Raw genomic sequence first — 21,591 nt, forward strand, 5'->3', positions numbered from 1 at the left:
GATGTGTTTCCGCTAAACCATATACCATTAATTCCTCCTGTCTTAACTGTTCTTCTATTTCCTCCCATTTCAGTCTATTCCTACCACCTTGCATGTTAATGAAACCTATATCTGAATTAACTTGGCCCTGGCGCTTGCGTCTCTTTCTTCCCCTATGGTTCCATTGTCCGTTTGATCTTAATTCTTCCTTCTCTACACTGGTTCCTTCAGAGCTCTGGGTCCCCCCAAAAAAGCTGTTGCCTGGCGACCTATCCTACTACCCACCTTCTTGCCAGTGGCACCACCGTAGTGGATGCCATCCTGTGCAAAAGGGTGGGGCCTAACCTCGTACACTTCCCTGTTGACCTCCATCACCTCGTATCTTAGTCGTCGACTCAATAGCCTAATTACCCGATTAGTCTCCACGACCCTCCTTTCCGTTTCGCGAGCCTGCCTCTGGACCTCTGGGATTGTGCATATGGTCACATGCACTCTCTCAGAGGCCTCTCTAAGCCTACGCATCCCCACCTCCAACTGCGTCTCAAGATTCTGGCTCCTCCCCTGCAGTACATCATTGAGACCAGCATGGATGACCACAAGGTGTTCGCCATCCATGCTGCCCACCACCACCCCCCGGGCTCTGGCCATTGCATCCACCATGCACTTTCCCGACTGAGCCTCGACCTGCACCCGCCTGTCTGCCTTAACTGCCGTCAGAACGCCTCCCTCAACCCTCGCTACATTCGAGTCCCCGACCACCAGAACTCTCCTGTGCCCCAAACGTTCGCTTCCTAATTCCATCTGTTGGCCTCCGGATCGCTCTAGCTGACTCTCCTGCCGCTGTACGCTATTGTCGCGAGTTTCCATGCCCGCTTTAACCTTTTTCATTTCGTTCGCATTTTTCTCACTCAATGCTCGCTGCACTACAGCACTGTACGATCGACGAGCCTCGTCCCCCACCTGACACTTCTCCGAACTGGGGTGCCCAGCCGGCCGCGACCTGAGCGCTTCAGCCTGTTTTTCTAGCTGGGTCCGCTTTTCCCGCTCTTCTTTAATCTCGCCCACCATTCGCTTCAACAGGGCGGCATTATTTTCCTCCTTTTTAATCAAATCGGCGACCTGAGCTTCCAGCTTAATCCGATCCTCTCGTTCGACCTGCCGGTCCGCATTAAGTGCATTAAACCCAGCTTCCCATTCCCCTTTTAACGCATGAACGGTGTCCACAAACCGCTTGCACATCTTACACACGAAGCTAGCCTCACCCGCCTCGGCTAAGCTCCCGAACCCTGTCTCATCTAAGTAACACCAACGGTCGCACTCCTGGCACTGTACTAACTCCCCGTCCTTGTCCTCCTTAACTTTCCTAGCTTGCCGACCCATCGTCCGGCCGACTACGCCTTGTGAAAGCCCGCCAAAATTCCTATGCGTAAAAACCCGCCAAGAATATTACACAAAACTTCGGCACTACGCAACGTAAAAGCCCGCCAAAATTCCAAGAGAATAAACCTTCGGAACTAGTCAACGTAAGAGAGTGTTCACCAGCGCCACCCTCGTCCACAGCGGCGGACGTAGCACGTCCTGTAATATCGCGAGTGTGACGTGGAACGTCATCTAACGGCGAGGGCGGAAACCGTGCTAGAGCCCTCTTACGCTACCTATGGCATTTTAGATAGCCAGAACCGAGACCCTCGTTAAGCTATTAGCAGACAAGGTAAAGGAAATGGGGGGGGGGGGGGGGTTGACAAACTTATGAAGGGAGCCAACAGTCTCCTAAACCAAGGTGCATAGGGGAATGCTAAATGTTGTTAATGTGTTGTGCTCATCAGTGGGATAATAATACTTGGATTAATCTTCCGCTTAAAGAAAATTATTTATAAAGCAGCAGAGAAAACAACCATGCCGCCGGTGAGATCCGAACCCACGACCTCCGAATATCGTGTCTGGTGCTCTGCCAACTGAGCTACGGCGACGGCTATCAAATTTGCTGCTCTCGTGGGTATTTGTTTATTGCATCTAAGTGAACCTTGAGAGTGTTTGCCAGCGCCATCCTTGTCCATAGCGGCGGACGTAGCACGTCCTGTAATACCGCTGGATGGATGGATGGAAGGTAGGAGCGTCCCCTTTGAAACGGGGCAGTGCTAGTTGCCACCATGCTCAGTTTTTTTCCTTTATTTTTGTTTAACTCTGCTGTGAGTTTTAATAAAATCCGCCATTTTCTTTAAAATACGTCTTCTTACATATTAAAACTTATGTCACCTCTCTGCTTTCGAGCCACGAATCCTCCAATCGCTTTTTGCTAATTTCCACCGCAGATTTATTTACATGACAATTGTTATCTCTAAAACAATAAGGCCTCAGGAAGAGTGGCTGTGCCTGCATCGACATCGGGATGGATACCATCACATTTTAGAATGAGGTGTTCTATTGTTTCTACAGATTTACCACACACAGCACATGTGTCATCTTCTTCGTTAAATTTCTTTTTGTAGCTGCGCGTTCTAAGACGCCCTGATCTAGCTTCAAAGAGGAGGGCACTACCTCTTAAGTTATCATAAAACGTTTCCTTCCTGATCTGCCTTTTCCAGCATCGATACAGTTCTACGCTATATCGATGCGAGTGTGACGTAGGACGTCATCTAATGGCGAGGGCGGAAACTGTGCGAGAGCCCTCTTATGCTACCTATGGCATTTTGGACAGCCAGAACCGAGACCCTCGTTAAGCTATTAGCAGACAAGGTAAAGGAAATGCGGTGCCCGTTTGACAAACTTACGAAGGGAGCCAACGGTCTCCGAAAGCAAGGTGCATAGGGGAATGTTAATTTTGTTTTAATGTGTTGTGCTTATGAGTGGGATAATAATCTTTATATTAATCGATCGCTTGAAGAAAATTACTTATAAAGTAGCAGAAAAAACAAACATGCCGCCGGTCGGATCCGAACCCACAACCTCCGAATATCGCGTCCGGTGCTCTACCAACTGAGCTACGGCTGTCCAATCTGCTGCTCTCGTGGGTATTTATGTTTATTGGATGTAAGCGAACCTTGAAAGTGGTCACCAGCGCCACCCTCGAGTTACGTGGAGTGTGACGTGGAGCAGCAGTTTGGACAGCCGTCGCCTGATTAGTAGGAAAAATAATACTTGATTAATCTGTCGGTTAAAGAATGCTACCTACAAAGCAGCAGAAAAAAAGCAACCATGCCGCCAGTCGGATTCCACCCCACGACCTCCGAACACCGCGTCCGGTGCTCTACCAACTGAGCTACGGCGACGGCTGTCCAATCTGCTGCTCTCGTGGCTATTTACGGTTATTGCGTGTAAGCGAACAATGAGAGTGTTCACCAGCGCCCCCCTCGTCAGTAGCGGAGGACGTAGCACATCCTGTATTACCGCGAGTGTGACGTGGAACGTCATCTAACGACGAGGGTGGAAACTGCACCATAGGAAACCTTAGGTGCACCATGGCTACCATATAGGAAACGGTGCCATAGGTGCAACGCGATCCTTCTCGCCACTAGATTCGGAAGCTCCCAGCACTGCGTATCCCTGCGCATACGCTTTCGCAACATCCGTTACTATAAGTAATAAACTTCAGCACAGCGACACAGCTAACTTTTGTAACTTGAAGCAGCATCTCGAGCATGTATACAGGCTGGTCCCAGAGAAAAGCCCAAAGGCTGCGGATGATTTTGAAGCTAACGATTGGCCTGGCCCTGAAGGTATCTGTTGCTAAAGCCAGCATCGTCGCTTCGGCAGACGCGGTTGTTGCGACGCGCGTCTCCTTTATTAACGTCCTTCCTCTCGCATCTCTCTCTTCTCAACCGCACGTGGCAGTAATTGTGGCTCAGCTTGAACCAGTGGACCAGACCATGCAATGTTCATTCCTCCTTCAGTCGCAGCAACAACCGCGGTGCAGTGAGAAGTCCCTGCAAATGATGTGTGCTATGTTGCTAACTTTGGGCCACTGCGGCCATATATCTTCCAAGCCTGGCAGGGCGGGGAAAGGAAGAGAGATTGAACGCGTTACTCGAAACGCGTTACGGCTGCCGATGTACCCTCTAAATGGCTTGAACAAAGCTAATACAGTTTTCGTTGTAAAAAAAGTCTCAGTGACATTACAAGTTTCAACGAAATATAGGCGCCGAAACACCGCCGAGCGGCGCTAGTTCTCCAGACGGGCAGCGTCATCTATGGCAGAAAGATAGAAACTGGGAATACCAACTGCGCGCTTTCTCTTTTCATCGCTATGCAACAGCTCTTCTGTATGAGGAACGAGAAAGCTGTCTGCTATGATGCCTCTGTTTGCCCGTCGAAGGTCTGCACAGAGAAGAATCACCATCATCAGCCTGACGACGCCCATTGCAGGGCAAAGGTCTCTCCCATATCTCCCCAATTAAGCCTGCCCTGTGCCATCTGCGGCCACCCTGTCCCCGCAAGCTTCTTAACCTCATCTGCCCACCTAACATTTTGTGGCGTCTTCTCTAATCTCATCCGCCCACCTAACATTTTGTGGCGTCTTCTCTTGTAATCGAATCCGTTACCCTTAACGACCATCAGTTATCTTGCCTTCGCATTACATGCCCTGCCCAAGCCCATTTCTTCCTCACGATTTCAACTATGATGTCGTTTACCTTCATTTGTTCCCTGATCCATTCTGCCCTCTTCCTGTCCCTTAACTTTGCACCTACCATCTTCCTTTCAATGGCTCGCTGCGTTGTCCTCAATTTAAGCTGCACCCTTTTCGTTACCCCCCCCCCATATCTGCCCCATAGATGAGTACCGGTAAGATACAGCTACCGTATATTTTTCTCGGGAGGGATATGTTGGTCAACTGCCATCCATGACCTGAGAAAATCTGGCATATGTGCTTCACGTCATTATTATTCTTCTGGTTATTTCCCTCTCATGATCCAGATCAGCGGCCACTGCCTGCCCTAAGTAGACGCATTCCTTTACCACTTCCAGCCCCTCGCTACCAATTGTTAACTGCTGTTCCATTGCGGGATTGTTGAACATTACTTTGGTTTTCTGCATGTTAATTTTAAAACCTACCGTTCTGCTCTGCCTGTCTAACTCATCTATCATGCTTTGCAGCTGTTCTCCTGAGTGACTTAGCAAAGCAATGTCATCAGCGAATCGCAAATTACTTAGGCATTCTCTGTTAAGTCTTATCCCCAAGTGTTCCCAGTCAAGGCCTTGGAAAACCTCTTGTAAACAGGCAGTGAATAGCATTGGTGAGATCGTGTCTCCCTGCATGACACACTTTCTTATTAGAATTTTATTGCTGACTTTATGGAGGACTATGGTAGCTGTACAGTTCCTATATATCTTCCAGTATTTTTACATAAGGCTCATCTACATCCTGATCCCGCATTGCCTGCATGACTTCCGAGGTTTCGACAGAGTCAAATGCCTCCTCGTAACCTATGAATGCTATATATAGGGGCCGGTTAAATTCTGCGCATTTCTATATAACTTGATTGATAGCGAGAATAATGTCTATTGTTGAGCAGACTTTATGAAAGCCTCCCTGATGATTTGGCTGATTGAAGTCTAAGGTTGTTCGACTGCATTAGCGATTACCTCAGTAAATACCTTGTAGGCAACAGACAGTAAGCTGATCAGTCTAATTTTTCAAGTCACTGACATGCTATCTCACGGATTAAGATGATGTTAGCGTTTTTCCAAGCTTCTGGTACGCTCGAGGCCATAAGCCATTGCATAAAGAAAGTGCTTAGTTTTTCTAGCACAATCTCCCCACCGTCCTTCAACAGATCCGCTATTATTATCTTATCATCACCAGCTGTTTTCTCCTTTCGCATTGAATACCCCCACAGACAAATACCTCCCTCTTTCTTCTTATCCGCCACAAATGGAAACACCCATTCCAATGCCTCCGTGGTTCAATGACATCATTTTTTCCAACCAAAAGATTTCTTGCAAGACCCACGGCCATAGTGAGAGAGGCGGCGCCTAAGTTTTGATGCAAATGGCTGCACTGTGGATCGAGTTTTGACGCAGTGGACAAAACAAATTCGCGAATGCAAGCCCTGGTTCGAAGAGGGTTCCAAACTCGAATTATGCCTTTGGGATGTTAATGGGCTGCGTGGCCTTGGTCTGATCATAAGACAGTTCTATTCGAGCACTAGCAGCGAGTGCTGTCATTTCAGAACACCGCAGAGACGAGCCATCAATTTGCAGACCGAGTGGCCTGAATGGCGTCGACCACCAAGAGTGAGGTGCCTTGTAGAGGGACAGCGAAATAAGGCAGCACTGTGCTGGGATGAACCGCAGCTGCAGTAAGCGACTACGTGAAAGCTTCAAGCTGCCGTCAGAGCATGGTGCGTGCGTTTGCGTATTCCCATGAGTATTTATACGTCCAACATCTGCAGGAACAAAATCTTGCACCAGGACCCGTACGAATTTTGCTTTAACTACGAAGTTCCCGAGAAAACTGTATAGCTTTCCTTTGTGGCCTTATGGCTGCGCTCGGATGGATGCCAATGAGTAATTACTCCCTTATTAGAAATCTACTCCACCTTGGGGGATTCCCCTAAACATCTGACCACCACTGCTCCCACTTCGAGTTATAGATCAACACGCTCTCGCCCTACCATAAGGTTCCCGTCCCGGTTAGCTTCGTTGATAGAGGGACTGCTCCGGTGAAGCGGTGGTCCCTGGTTCGAACCCCGGCCCAGGCCAAATTTTTCTTTAACCACGAAGTTCCCGAGAAAACTGTATAGCTTTCCTTTGTAGCCTTATGGCTGCGCTTGGGTGGCTGCCAATCTGTAATTACTCCCTTAATACATTGACCCTCGTCGCCAATGCAGTGTCGGCGTGTGCCGCAGATGAATGAGGGCTGGCCAAGCAACCAACACATACTCACTTTATTCGTTGTTATTGAACACATGCTTGCTTATATACACAGGGCTACGGTGGAGCCCACTAGTGATGGTGATGACAAACCAAAACGAAATACACAACATTTTCGCTACGGAGACCGGATGGTGTTTTCAAGACGACAACCTAAAAGGTATAGCATTAAAAGCATGCGTGCACCACGCATGCGAATATGCGAGAACGATCTGGCAACCGACATCCTCAAATGGACGTCCGACGACGAGACACACATATAGACATCCTGCATGTTCCTAAACAAACGAGGTGGCGCTGCAGTCGCTAGCGGGCTCATGGTAGGCAAAAGGCCAGGGAGTGTCGTCGTGGAGAGGTGTTGAGCGCGGGTTTTCAAGGCTTGTAGGCGCGTTTTCAGTTTCTGCGAATCACAGCAATGGTTGATGTTTACAGCTTAGTAATTTCTTGAAGTACACGAGCTCGCGTTGGCCACGTGCGGCGTATTCAGAGAAATAAATCGCCACTGTGTATTGCATATATGGTTAGTAGTAAACAGAAAGCGTTTCTGCCGTTGATTTCTACGCTAGGCATTGAATAAAATAGGAACTTTTTGGCACTCTGCTCTAGTCAGAATGATTTTGCTTCGGGACCGTAGTGAGAGGATGTGCTGGCGATCTTTCGGCGGAGCAGACGTGCGCTCACTGTCTGCTGACATACGTAGGTGTCGTGCTGTGCGAAAAGTGGGGACAGCGTCGTGTCTCCATTCTCCTCTAGCTGTCCCACTTAAGCGCCGATTTTATCCGCAGGATCACGCACCAGCCAGGCCGACTTCTCCCCTTGTTAAACTGGTCGATTTGGTGAAAATTTTTGATTTCTGGAATTATTTTCTTTCTTAGCCCTGGGGTGTTCTGTTTCGTGACGAAAAATTATAGCAAAATATTCAGTAGAAATTTATAAAGTACGCTTTCGAGATGCGGTGTCGTCGAAAATTGTGAGGTAATTCCTTTGAGGCTTTCTTTGTGTTCACGGCCGCATTTCTTTGACTAAAGCGCAAGCGAAGAGGCCTGAAACGAGGAAATAAACGTTAATTATAAGGTTCGTTTTCTGACCTTTCACATTTTCTGCGATTGGCATCACTCACACCTTCGTAATTTCGTAACGCATGAAAATAGAATGATTCTATTTGTCGCAAACGATTCCTGAGACGTTGAGGAGTGTAATTTATCTCTCGATTTTTTCCCTACACCTGCAGTATTATGTCCGTTATTTTTGTAAGAAACGTTTTCACGTAACAATGCATGCATAAGTACATGATCATCTAAAAAAAGAAGTAATAGCGTCATATACAGAACAAGGCTTTGTAAACATGCTGGCATCAAAAAATTTGCGCACTTTCTACTCAATTAGTTAAGACCCTGAGGTGACGAGAGTGTTAATTATAATTACCCAAGAACTGCACCAGGTATAGGTAAAAATAAAAGGCATTACCGAAACTAGCGTAGCAATTTCATATTTCCACGATATTTAGTTTCATATCGCGTGCATAAATAATGAAAATACTTTTCATTGCCGCACCCCCTCTCAATCCCGACTCGTCTGTTAGTAGCACGCCTGCGGCTGCTTCTTTCCAAACAAGCTTCGCGGTCATGAACTGCATCATGAAACATGACACATGCATGGTGCAATGAAAAAGCACGTGGCTTTTAGCACACTTAAGGTACGCTATTCTAAGCACGCCAACGTGACCGCGCATGAACTTACCAGACTTCTTTCTACTCGAATCAAATAATTACGTCTGTCATATTAAGAAACACTTTCTAGTAAATATCAAATGCCATAAAACGTGACATTAAAGCATGCTGTGCTATTAACAAAAGAACACATTCCTTGGGGGCGAGTGAACCTGCCGGCGGGGGCCCCGTGCACACCGGCTCAAGGTGATAAATGCGTGCGCAGCTAGATACGTGCTTTTTTTCCTTGCGCAGTTATAAGCGTACTATGCTGATGTTCAGGTGAATGAAAGCGGTAACTTACATGCTATTAAGTACAATGAGTGGCAGTGCCGATCGACTCCCAGACTTCGCGCTTTAGTACCGCGGCCCATTCCCGTTAGCCAGTTTACTAATGCGGTATTTATCGCGAGGAGCCTATCGGGGCTAATTTAAATTTCCTTTTATACTACTACGTGGATCGAACAGTGACGCAGCTGATCAATACATGCCGCTTCTGCAGTGCGCAGGCATGATATGCAGCCGCCGGTAGCTGCAGCAGCTGCGGTAGGCACCGGCTGGCCGTAGCTGTTTTGCCTACCATGCAAAAGTCGCGGCTGACATCAGCGCCACCGCAATTTCGTGACGTCGCGGGGTGAAGGAGGTCCATACGTTTCAACTCGTATCAGACGGCCGACGGACGTCAATCAGCTGCTTACGGATGTTCAGTGGACGCCCGGAGCATCTGAACCGGACCTCTGTCGGCCATCCAAAGGTTCCTTGGGTACCTTTAGATATGAACAGTGCGTGAAGTAACTCCATTCTGACCGATCATCGTGACGCGTTGCACCGTGCGTTTTACACAAACACTGATGACAGCATGGTGGGGAAGCATGGCCTTAGTATGTGCCGCTGTTAAAGTCGTCGAACGTGTTAGCCGACGGGGATGAGGCAAATGTTTATGAAACGGGACATATACACGTTCTGACAGTTGGAAAACATCACCACTTGAATTTCTGGCCACTTCGTAAGTGTAATCATGCACTCTAATTACACTGCAATATGGGAATCATCACAGAAAATTTGGTAACAGCACATGAATCCTACAGATATTAAGAATACGTAGGCTTTACGTAGGTTCATGCTCCTTGTGCTGATTTCAGAAAACCCATAAATGGAGAGCGGGAACTGTATGGCCGGTCTCACCTGTGGCTTATCAGCCGAAGGTGAAAATTAGAGATTGTGCTTCATTCAGAAGTCGAGTAGAAAGCTCTGCTGCTATTGTCACGGGCCAGAATTTCAGTACTAATTCTGCAACGAACCAACGCCAGCCCGTACAGCAACCCATTTAAAGTTTAGTGCCAAGTTCCGAATCACAGCGCAGCACAGTTGTTGCTTCCATTCACCACAAGCAGACGCTAGCACAGTACAGGTGGTGTCTTCTTTTAACGCAAGTAGATTTTTCTTGCGCGGCATGTGAAAAAAATGAGTGCAGAGCAGCTGATGAAAAAAAAATTCTCATAGGCAAGTGAAAAATGACGCTCTTTAGCCTGAAATACCACCGGTTTGGTTTGTGGGGTTTTTATGCCCCAAAGCGACTCAGGCTATGAGGGACGCCGTAGTGAAGGGCTGCGGAAATTTAGACCACCTGGGGTTGTTTAACGTGCACTGACATCGCACAGTACACGGGCTTCTAGAATTTCGCCCCCATCGAAATTCGACCACCATGGCCGGGATCGAACCCACGTCTTTCGGGTGAGCAGCCGAGCGCCATAACCACTGAGCCACCGCAGCAGGGAAATAACACTACTTGGAAACTATCACAATTTTTCTCAAGTACTGTGCAAGAGACAACAAGTAATACATCAAATGTGTGCACTCAGTTCCAAAGGGCCCGGAAATGCCTTTCGTTCTCAGAACCATTTCCTTGTCTCAAAAACCTCACCGTCCATGCAAGCTTGCTGGACGCTTCGCTAGCAACACATGTCCAGTTGGCTGAGTAAGCATGCTCAGCTTCCTTCTTCCGTTATCTTATTTTAGAAGAGGTGTTCAGACAATTACACTGTTTGTAATAAAAGATAATGTAGAATACCTCCGATTAGCTAACGACACAGCACTGCAAATTAACATGGAGGACGAATTGCATAGTGTGATGAGGACCTAGAGAGGCAAAGCAGAATAGTGGGCCTAAAAATTGATATGAGGGGAACTAACGCCATATTCAACAGTCTGGGAAAAGAAGAAAGTTTATGATAGGCAGCGAAAAATAAAAATGGTACGGTTAGCACATTACTTATTGCTGTTTGCGACTGCAGGTCTGCACCCTGAGAGCGAAAAAGCTAGGAGGATACGTAAAAATGGGGTGCAGTGGCGGGTACTCTCAGATCATGAATAGCAGCTTACTAACATCCCTCTAGAGGAAAGTATATAAGTTTTATCCGGCCCATACACACGTATGGGGAACAAATTTGGAACCTAATGAAACAGTTTGAAATTAGACTGCAGACAGCGCAAAGTTAAGCGACAGGAAGGGAGCCGAGTGGGTCAGGGAAAAATGCAAGTTAATGGTATCCTAGTTGAAATCAAGAAAAAGAAATGGGCATTGGCAGGTCTTCTAATGCAAAGGTAAGATAACCAGTGGATGTTAAGGGAAGGCAACCATAGAAGGGGGTGGACGAAGGTCAGGTGGGCAGATGAGATTAGAAAGTATGTAGGACTGAGGCGGCCGGAGCTGCAGCACAAGACAGTTAACTGGAGGTAACAGAAGAGGTCTTTGTTCTGCAGTGGACCCAGTTAGAATGATGATTATGATGTTGATGAAATCAAGACCCTCACCCTGGTCGCAGAAAGGCCCGCTCCAGCCGCTGCGGCAACTGCACTCGTAGTTGTAGCGGTCAACAGGAATGCACTTTCCCCGCTTGCAGAGGTGGTTCTTGCATGGCTTGGGGTCGTCGTACTCCGTGCAGCCAGGCGATACCCGTTGCTGCTTGCGCGCGTTCATCAGGTCCATTGGCTTGTCATTTACATATAGCTCCTTCATGCAGCCTGCAACAAGGGATCAAACCATTGCCACCAGTTTAAGACAAACGGCTGAGAGGGGGGGGGGGAGGGTTTCTGCAGCTTTATAGTGGTGCTGGGACAGTCCGTTTTTTATTTATTTTTTTTGGTGGGGGGGGGAGAGATGCACTAGTGCTTGTGTGAGTGATTTTAGCGTTGAGCTGAGGTTAAAATCAAAAGCTGGGTAGGACGTCATTATATAAATGTTCTGTATAAAAAACAAACGGTCACTGAAAAAAGTGTAGCCAGTCACAAAGGTTCGCTTCCCCGGCGGCCGCAGAGTGCCGCCGAGCGCGATTGCCCGCGTGTCGTCAACACCGGCATGACGACATCTCGCGGAGGCGGGACCGCGGTTTTTATACACGTCACACGAGCTATCAATCAAGTGAAAGCGAATCGGTGTGCCGGCCATCCGTGGAACCGAGATGCTGGCGTTCGCTTCACTGTGAACATGGTGATTCTTCCGTTTGCCTCCTAGCAGGATGACATTGGGCTTCAATGTCATTGATCGTTCAGTGATCGCTTGCGCTGTTCAGTGATCGTTATCGGCGGCCAAACGTAGTACGAGAGGATCCCGTCGACATGCCTGAAGATGCTTTAGGCGGCATTGCATGCTTTCGAAGGGATTAGTACGCTAGCGGTCCTCCGAACTACAGAACCAACTCTGGCCGCGATGAAGAGAGAGAAATGTAATCTGTTGCTTCGGTTTCTTGCGCCCCTAGGCTTCCGTGTGGACGTTGGCAGGATGACATTGGGCCCTACTCATCGTGAGCATGCTGACGGCCGGCCTATAACTGTGATACGTGCAGAACATGATGGAGAAGTTGCTGTTGAGAATCTGCCTGTGCCCCTCCGAGTGTCGCCACGCGTGCTTGCTAAGTGAAGAATGGGTAAGAAAGCGCTGTTATTGAGTTCTGTATCATCACAAACGCTTCGTCTTGGCGCGCGTTATAGGTTTCCTTCTTCAAGACCTTTCGCTGTTTCCTTGCGGTGATAGCAGAAGAATCCACGGCGTTCCAATTATTGGTGCCCTCTTACAAGAGCTGCGCCTCCTTGGTCAGCTGGTTGAGCCCGAATGAAGCTTTGCCATGTAACGCTGCTGCTTTTCTCTGAGCCATAGTCTCTTTATTTGCAAAGTTAACTATGAGACATGGCAGGCACGCTGCGTCTGCGTGTTTCTAAACGAGCTCCCGTTTTCTTGCAGCAGACTTTACCTGGATCAGTTGTGTTAACATTCCTCTCAGGGGTGCGCAAAATAGAGATGCCGCACGCATCTAGCTAAAACTAGCATTTTGCATTACCATAAGTTTTACTGGCGAGCTGATGGAGGCATATATCATCATAAAAAGTAGCAGCATATGTCTGGGTTCTCTCATGGCGTTTAGCGTCGCAGTGACTCGAAACGTCTAAAAGAGGGACGTCGTGGTAGAGGGCTCCGAATAATTTTGACCACCTGGGGTTCTTTAACGTGCACTGGCATCACAAAATATTTGGGTCTCTATCATTTCGCCTCCATCGAAATTCGACAACGCCGCGGTAGTGATCGAACCCGCGTCTTTCAGGTCAGCAGGCGAGCACCATAACCACTGTACCACAGCGGCGGCTGAGTAGCGAATGTGGCAGCCGGACATCCGTAGTGGACAGCAAGGTGCGACTCGTGGACGCTACGTAGAAAAAGTTTCCCGCATGCCATGCAGCAGAGTCTTGCCGAACAGGTGGTTCGACTAGAGGCCTATGGGTTTCCTTCCTCTTTGCTGTTGGCGGTCGCTGAAACCTTGGGCAAGAAAATGAAGAAGCCTGCTGCCAATACCAAGCACCCAACAGAGAGGACAAGGAACTTTGATGTGATTCCCTACTACCATGGAATTGCGCATGAACTGAAAAAAGTTTCCCAAAAATTCGGAGTGAATTTGGTGTTTCCGGTCCCCCGGAAGTTTTCCAGCCTTTGCGTCCGTATCTCCGGCTCCAAGCGAGAACCTGCCTGCAAAACTAAGCACCAAACAAAGTTCACGAAGTGTGCTGTGGGGTAGTATATTCTATCCCTACTTATTGTGGGAAAATTTACATTGGGCAGACGGGAAAATGTTTGAACGAGCGACTCAGGGAGCAACCTGGCCATACATGTCAAGGAGTGCAAAAATTGCTCACCTTTGCTGAACAATGCTACCATTATCGGCGGCGGGAAGTCCAGGCACGAGCGCGAGCTGTTAGAAGCGTTTTTAATAAAAAAGAACGAGCGTGTTTGTATCAGCGACGCATCTGTTATTCTCACTGACAAAGAATGGAATTTTTTTATCTGGCTAGTAATGACATCCGGACTTTGTTGAATGCGGCATGTATGTGCGCCTGCGCAAGTAGTGGCTATAAATATGTGGTGGAACCTTAATAAATTCAGTTGAAAGCCCGGCGAAAGTAACTGTGTGTGTCTTCCTCTGGTCTTGCGTCTTTTCTCGCTGGTTTTTTTCACGTGATCAGCTATGCAAGTGTTTTTTACGGCGCCATTCATGCTCTTTGCGCGCTTCAGAGTGCTTTGACTTGGACAGCCTCTTTCACCAGTATCACACTGCGCATCTTTTTACTCGTAATAGCCACTTTAACATCCGAGGGTCGAAGACGTAATTGTACGACGTAATTTTAGGGCCCCGAGTGGTCGAGGTTGAACAATTAGTGTGCCGTCTGCTGGTTTGAAAAACGCGCTATTATTTTAAAGATCCGTTGCCCAGCAGGTGCTTCAGCTCCGTGAAAGAGGAAGAAATGTTTTCCTTTCTTTTTCTACGTGCTTTTTGGTGTTTCAAGTCCCGCGCTTTGAAAACAGCCGCTCGCGCGGTGCGGTTGGTTTCCATTTCGTCGTGCGGACTGTTTCCGTTTGTTGTGATCGCAAAGGCTGGCGTCTGTCTGCTTTTAATCTATAAAAGCGCAACTTCGAGTTGCTCGCCTGTTTATTGCTCACAGGGGTGCTATTACATTTGTTCACAGGAGGGCGCTTGTATATAAAAACGATGCGACCGTATACCAACCTTGCCACTCCGCCTGCGTTTTCTTTCTTGAGGCCCATGAAAACTGATTGCCCCTCGTTGGCGTTCGGGTAAAGGATTACTGCAAGTTTTTCACTCGTTTCATTTTTCTCACAGGCGCACAAACACCGAGCTAGTGCTCTTGCGTGTGCTCATATGCAGACTTCGCTTGCGCCATAGACATGCGCAGCGGTTGCTCTACTGCGATTCCTCAGTTTGTAAAACCCATTTCTGCATATATTTTTTCATTGTGTTTATTTTATTCAAACCCATCTATATTCATTAATAAATATAAACCTACATAAAAAGGGTGAATTACAGGTCATTAAACAAGTGCAGTAATTAATTAAAAACCGAAATAATTTTAAAACCGAAATAAAAGTGATCGACTTTGAAAAGTCATGCTTTGTGAAAAAGAATCGGCCGGTAATTGTTTAGTTAAAAAAACTGCAAATATTAACGATGCCTGTGTGTGCAATTCCTATTTAGCCTGCAAAATTGGGTGGTAATGGGTAAAGCTTTTAGAAAAATAACTGCTACCTATAAATTGATCCTAATTACTGCACCGAGTCCCGGGAGAAGCGAAAACAACGCAGGCCTTTAAGCGTTGACCGGGAGCGCATTGGCATACAACAGCCCGTCATGATGGCTCGGTGTACTTGACAATTAAGCTCGTCAATCATGCGGTCAAACACTCTCAAACAAGTAGAACCACCTGCGAGTCATCCGCAGCCACTGTGCCTCGAGCAATGCAAGCACAGATGCTTGCATCGAGCAACTGCGCCCGCCCGCCGTGATTCAAAATGGCGTCGCAGCTAGAAAGAGGTGGCGTGGGGGTGGTCAAAGGATGGCACCACCCTGAACGGCGATGCTGGCATCGAGGCACCCTAGACGCAACGGCGTTTGTACTGCGGCAGATGCTGCGCGGGCGATCTTGCAACGCCCTGCACCTGACGATTGCTGCGTCATTGTCGCCGGCGGTATGCAATTTCTCAACTCGCGAAGATGTCCCGCGTAGGCAGACCAACGATGTCGCGGCTCGCCTGCGGGGCTAAGATTCTACCACTTGCCTGTGCACAACGGACTGTGCAGGATGATGGCGCGCAGTCGACTGTTTATACTTGAGGCATGCTGCTGAGCCCTGTGCGCCCCCAAGGAAAGGAAGAGAGGCGAGTCGACTATAGGAATCATTTTTTGAGAAAGCAGACGGGAGCTATTCCATCTGCTGCATGCTTACTAAGGAAGCAGTGCTCGAAAGTATGCCGCATGTATAAGTACAACTGTAAGTGCAACCATTTAACTGCGTGATTACCCTACACGAACCGCTGCGCGCCAGTTAATCCTTAGCGCCGCAGCCAAGCCGCCACATCGTTCGCATGCCTGTGTCTTCGCGAGTCGACCAACTGTAAACGGCCGGCGACAATGCCGCAGCACTCGTTAGCATCAGCGGGCGCAGGGCGCGGAGCAAGATCGCCCGCGTGGCAAGTCTTTGGCAGCGCAAACGCCATGACGTCTACGGTGCCTCAGTGCCAGCGCCGGGGTGGAGATAACTTCAGCGGCGCTGCCACATTGAATCACACAGGACCAGCAGCGCTAACGTTTGTAACGGCGCCGTTCATGCTGTCTCGGAGCGCTTCAATGTGCTTTATTTTGAACGGCCTTTTGCAGCGAGAGCTACACTGATCTACCAGTCGAGCATTTTGCGGTACATTGGAGAGACCAGTTGTGATTCGCTTAAGTTGTCTCCACCCGGGAACGGCGGCGCTGGCATTGAGGCATCCTAATGGCGTCTGTACTGTGGCGCCATCTTCCGCCACTCGCTACTATTTAAGAGAGCATTGAGCGGAAGCGAGCGACTAGGCAGGCTGCACGCAAGAGGGAACATGCATGCACATGTTGACCTCTCGACACCAGGTTGCCCGGCGACTAGATGGCGCTTATCCGCGTTTTCAATCCGAAGTCTTGATCCATTTTATTCTGCCCGCGGCTGTACATATCTTCCAAGGACACTCAAAAAGTTTCGCCTTGTGTATGCATACATGCACACAGACGCACATGAATCCGTCTTTTCGACAAACTCCTTCATGCTCTGACGACATTGTGGACTCCCATATCCTTCCCGTGTCAAAGTGCAGAACAATTAAGTTCGCGTATCACTGGCCTCCCGGCGAGGCACGTACTGCATAAAAATAGAAATCTCTGATGCGTCGTTTTTGTTTGAGGACTGCTTAGGGAAAGAAGGCTGTTTCGCTTCTGTGTCAAATGCACCCTATGTTACCGTATAGAAAACTCTACTACTAATGTAACCCCATAACGTCTTGCACGCTCGGCTAGGCAGTGTAATTTCAGCTGATTACGGCGGAGGCCTTATCACTGCCGTATCCAACTCGTATTATTCGGACCACTGGAAACAAAAAGTTTACTCTGAAGCGAATGATTGTAGGTGGCCTGTCAGGCTACAGCTACGCCTTCCACATGATAGGCAGAGATGTTCGCGCTCTATGCGAAACCAGGAACTGGATCCCGGTTATAACATGTATTTTATTCACAGTAGTAATTTGCGCAGTGGAAGCTTCCAGCAGCGTCTGTGGCTTCTCTCAGGTTGCGTGCGTAGCTCCTTCAGATACTCACTCGACGCTTAATGCGGCAGTACACGCTGGAGAAATAGGGTTCACAACTGCTGTTGTATCTGCACTGGCACCACTTGAAGCATCGTGCCGACGATTCTGGAAGTTCTTCCTCCAGGAGAATTTTGGCCAGCCTCAATCGTTATCTGCCGGGTTCGTTTACGAACAGAAATATTGCTAAGCCAAACGACGCCTATCGACGTCGTCACCTTTTTTATATTTGTTTTTCAGATGCTTTGTTTATAGACGCCTAAACATGCCTTATCAGTCTCTGTTTGCAACGCGATGCATGGTGGGAGTGCTCCGTAGCAATCATAATCACGCGCAGCAATTCCTGCGGTATTGCACAGTGTCGTCGGTCTTGTGTCTAACCATCTCATCTTTAAATTAGGCGCGGCCAGGAATTACCAGCATTTTGAGCCAGCGGAGATGTTATTTTCAATGCTCCGTAGGTTCAAGGTCGCCCAATAAGGAGCGTGAGCAGTGCCTGCTTTGCTGTTGCAGCAGCGTGACATGTGGTGGAGCTGCTGGGAAAACGTTCATGTTGCGGCAAGTCATTATGCCAGCCTTTTTCGTTATCCACCGCGCACCTGATGCGAGTTCACCGCGCGCCTCTTTCGACGCACTCGTAGTGGTAGCGAAGAGAGAGGCGAGCCTTTGCATGCAGGGCGCCAAAAAGCCGCTTTTCGCCGGCATAGTCCCGAGGTTTAGAAGACGAGACTACGATTTAAAGCGATTGGTCGCAACAGCCCTCTAGTACCAACGAACATGCAAAGTCCTCTCGCGAAGCCCAAATAACGAGCGGTGCACCTGGAACGGTTGAGGATCCAGAAAACACTATCAGCAGACACGTCGTCCAAAAATTCCGCCTCATGCTGCGGAGCCAGCTGCTATCGGAGGCTTAATGTGCTTGCTCACACAGGAAACAAGTAGGTTTGGTTCAATGAACACAAATTCAGGAATGCAGTAATCTATGAAAACATTGCCGAATTATGTTATTTTGATTTCTATTTCCTATTGTTTTTGAAGCACGGGAAAAAGGATGACATCAGAACTATGCTGTATCAAATTACAGGATGAGGAGGAGGAGGAACAACTTTATTTATGTCATGGCCTAAAGGCATCATGACCTACTGGCGCCGTGACGAACTTACTCGTGCTTATCCGAGTTACTACCGAGTAACCGAGTTACAGGATGAAGTATTTTTGAACATGCCCTACAACCTTTCAAGTCATTAGAGCCCTTTGAAAAAGCCACTTTACTGGTGGACAAGTGCGCTGCTTGTCTATCATTCGCCTTTCGCGGAAACAGCATTCTTTTGGGACAGTAAGCTGCGGCCCTGCATTTTTGTCTCCTCCAGTGTAAAAAATCGAGGTTGTTTCCCCTCTTGTATCCCTCGAAACCTCTCCGCAGTTCAAGTCGAAAATTGGCTCATTAGCTGCAACAGTTTAACATTGTGACAATGCAAATCCACGCTATGCATCCTCGAGTAACCCGTTAAAGGTGCTGCCGCTTTGAGCGGTCACAGTACTAAACTAAACAAGCAACGCCTTGCACAAGGCTTCAGATTTCAGCTTCAGGCTCTCGCTCCGGGCTTTCAAGCGTAAGTCACCAGAGAGCAATAAAATGACTCACCGAGGAAGCTGGAGGCGTTGCGCAGGTGCCACTTGCGCAGTGCATCGGACGCAACGTCGGTGGGCAGCCCGCCCACGTAAAGCGGCGAGCGAAGCTCCAGGTATTCGCGGGGCCCCTCGTTGACCACGGAGCGGGCAGGGCCCCCGTCCACTGTCATCGTGACGTTCTTCTTGTCGACGACCAGCACCAGCGAGTGGTATTCGCCGTCTGGCAGCGTCTCGAAGCTGAACATGGTCGAGACCGGGTAGTTTCCCGCGTCGTAGCTCACGCGCACGCGCCCCTTGAACAGCTCGACGGCTAGGTGTTGGCCCTCGGCGGTGTAGGCAATGACGCCAAACTCGCGACGCGTCGCCAACTTCAGCGTGATGTTGGCCCGCGGCCGCGTTTGCAGGGGCTCGAACTCCAGGAACGAGTCCTCGCGGAAGCTGACGCTCGAGAGCAGCTCGCAGCGGCGGCCGCTGAACCCCGGGCTGCACTTGCAGACGTAGTCGGCGCCCCCGGGCTGGAAGCAGACGCCGTGCTTGCAGTCGTGCTGTTGGCAGGGGCTGGTGCGCGGGTACAGCATAGCCACCATGGGCGCCAGCTCGCAGTGCGCGCCGCCGAACCCTCGTGGGCACACGCAGTGGTAGCTGTTGACGCCATCCACGCAAGTGGCGCCGTTCAGGCACGGCTGCTCGGCGCAGTCGTCCACGTTGACGCTGCAGTTGGACCCCTCGAAGCCCAGGACGCAGGCGCACCTGCGTCAATATGCACACACCTCTGAGCACTTATAAGTCTCAGAAAAGCAGAGATGCCAGAAAGACATCAGAAGAAACAACAGAAAGTCAACTACGCGGGATGACCAGCCACTGTCTCTCACTGCGAGGACACGTCAGGCACAAACCGTCCACAAGAGACCACTGCAAGTGGTGGAAGCAATCATGCATGTAGATTACCATAGTCAACTTCATTCTTTTTCTTCTCCCTTTTCTCACTGACACCACTGAAAGGTCACTGACACCACTGACAGATCGTTGAGCACAAGCTAAGCTACAAACCCAAACTGGTACAGTAAGTATCTCTGTGTAAGAAAACAAAGCACCTGAACAGCGCACTAAAACTGGTCAAGAAAGCATGAATCCGAGATGTGTTATGGGCTTTAGTCAAGGCCAAGTTAGCTATGCCTATTTTGACCGGCTTTTACTGAAATTATAACTTGTTTGTGCAGAAAATGTGGTTACTTTGCAATAGTAGCAACACTCTGCCTTGCGGGCCACACGAATGATCCTGGATGGCTCAAGATAATGATGGACACTTTAATAAGATCGGTCCATCAATTAATTCAGAGGGCTTATGCCTTTGCCGCCGCACATAACTATTCCAATGACTGACTGTCTTTTGGTCTCGAAAACAAAGTCAACCACCACAAAGCTATACTGCAAGGCATAGATTCACCGTGTTCGCGGTGATGCATCACAGACAATCTCAGAGTTTTGTATAGAGAACCCACCTTAGTGGCTGCCGGCTCGGAATAGGAGCCTCAAAAAACGGAACATAACCAAACATGGTTTTAAGGAGTTGGCACAATACACTGACAACGCGTTTTTCTGCACTTCGACCAATTCACTACGTTTTTAAGTAAAAATCTGGTGTTTTCATGGCATGCTCCAAAGACGTAAAGAATTTTTATCATTCCGTACCCCAAAATGACTTGGTCGGATCCGTCCAGTAAATCATAGTAATATGTACGACAAGGGTGCCTTCTCAAATTCTTCAGATGTTCATATGTCCTAAAATTATTCAGCTCTTACTTTACCTGCGTTTTATCTTTTGTCTAATAAAAAGATTATATATATATATATATATATATATATATATATATATATATGTGTGTGTGTGTGTGTGTGTGTGTGTGTGTGTGTGTGTGTGTGTGTGTGTGTGTGTGTGTGTGTGTGTGTGTGTGTGTGTGTGTGTGTGTGTGTGTGTGTGTGTGTGTGTGTGTGTGTGTGTGTGTGTGTGTGTGTGTGTGTGTGTGTGTGTGTGTGTGTGTGTGTGTGTGTGTGTGTGTGTGTGTGTGTGTGTGTGTGTGTGTGTGTGTGTGTGTGTGTGTGTGTGTGTGTGTGTGTGTGTGTGTGTGTGTGTGTGTGTGTGTGTGTGTGTGTGTGTGAAGGGAGCCAACAGTCACCGAAACCAAGGTGCACAGGGGAACGTTATTTTTTTTAATGTGTTGTGCTTATCAGTGGGATAGTATTACTTAGATTAATAAATCGCTTAAAGAAAATTACTTATAAAGCAGCAGAAAAACAACCACGCCGCCGGTGGGATCCGAACCCCCGACCTCCGAATATATATATATATATATATATATATATATATTAGTGTTTGTGAAGGTTCTCTTGCTCGTGCATTTACCAAGCTGTTTGGGGGTTTCTAAACTCGAATTCTATCCAATAAGGCACCTTCAGCAAAATGTAGCTTGGCAGTGCAAAGAGCTCGAGATACCACAACAAAAGCTGGGCACCCTGAAACTGCACTATTCATACTCTGCTGTCCTTGAACCTATTTCTGTGTTCCTGTTTTATATGAGAAGCCAATGAAAAGGAGCCGCGAATGAACAACGGGTGTAGCCATTCGCTCATCTCTCTGTTCCTTTTGAGAGGAAGTTTATCTGTTCCAACTATACATATTTGCTATATCGTTGGGCGACTGAACAGTTACATTTTTACATGTCTCTTATGCTG

At 48.3% G+C, this 21,591-nt stretch overlaps 1 protein-coding gene across 1 annotated transcript in view; it reads right to left on the bottom strand.

Annotated features, from left to right (window-relative positions):
• sli (slit guidance ligand) overlaps positions 1 to 21,591 on the bottom strand; it is a 408,240-nt gene that overhangs the window by 15,453 nt on the left and 371,196 nt on the right. The window contains exons 32-33 of the mRNA XM_077643187.1: positions 18,872 to 19,608; positions 11,373 to 11,582 (exon numbers count right to left, since the gene is read on the bottom strand). Coding sequence (XP_077499313.1) covers positions 11,373 to 11,582; positions 18,872 to 19,608 — 947 coding nt within the window. The remainder of the gene's footprint in view (positions 1 to 11,372; positions 11,583 to 18,871; positions 19,609 to 21,591) is intronic.

The sequence above is a fragment of the Amblyomma americanum genome, chromosome 1, assembly GCF_052857255.1.
Source record: "Amblyomma americanum isolate KBUSLIRL-KWMA chromosome 1, ASM5285725v1, whole genome shotgun sequence".
In the NCBI taxonomy this organism is placed as follows: Eukaryota; Metazoa; Arthropoda; class Arachnida; order Ixodida; family Ixodidae; genus Amblyomma; species Amblyomma americanum.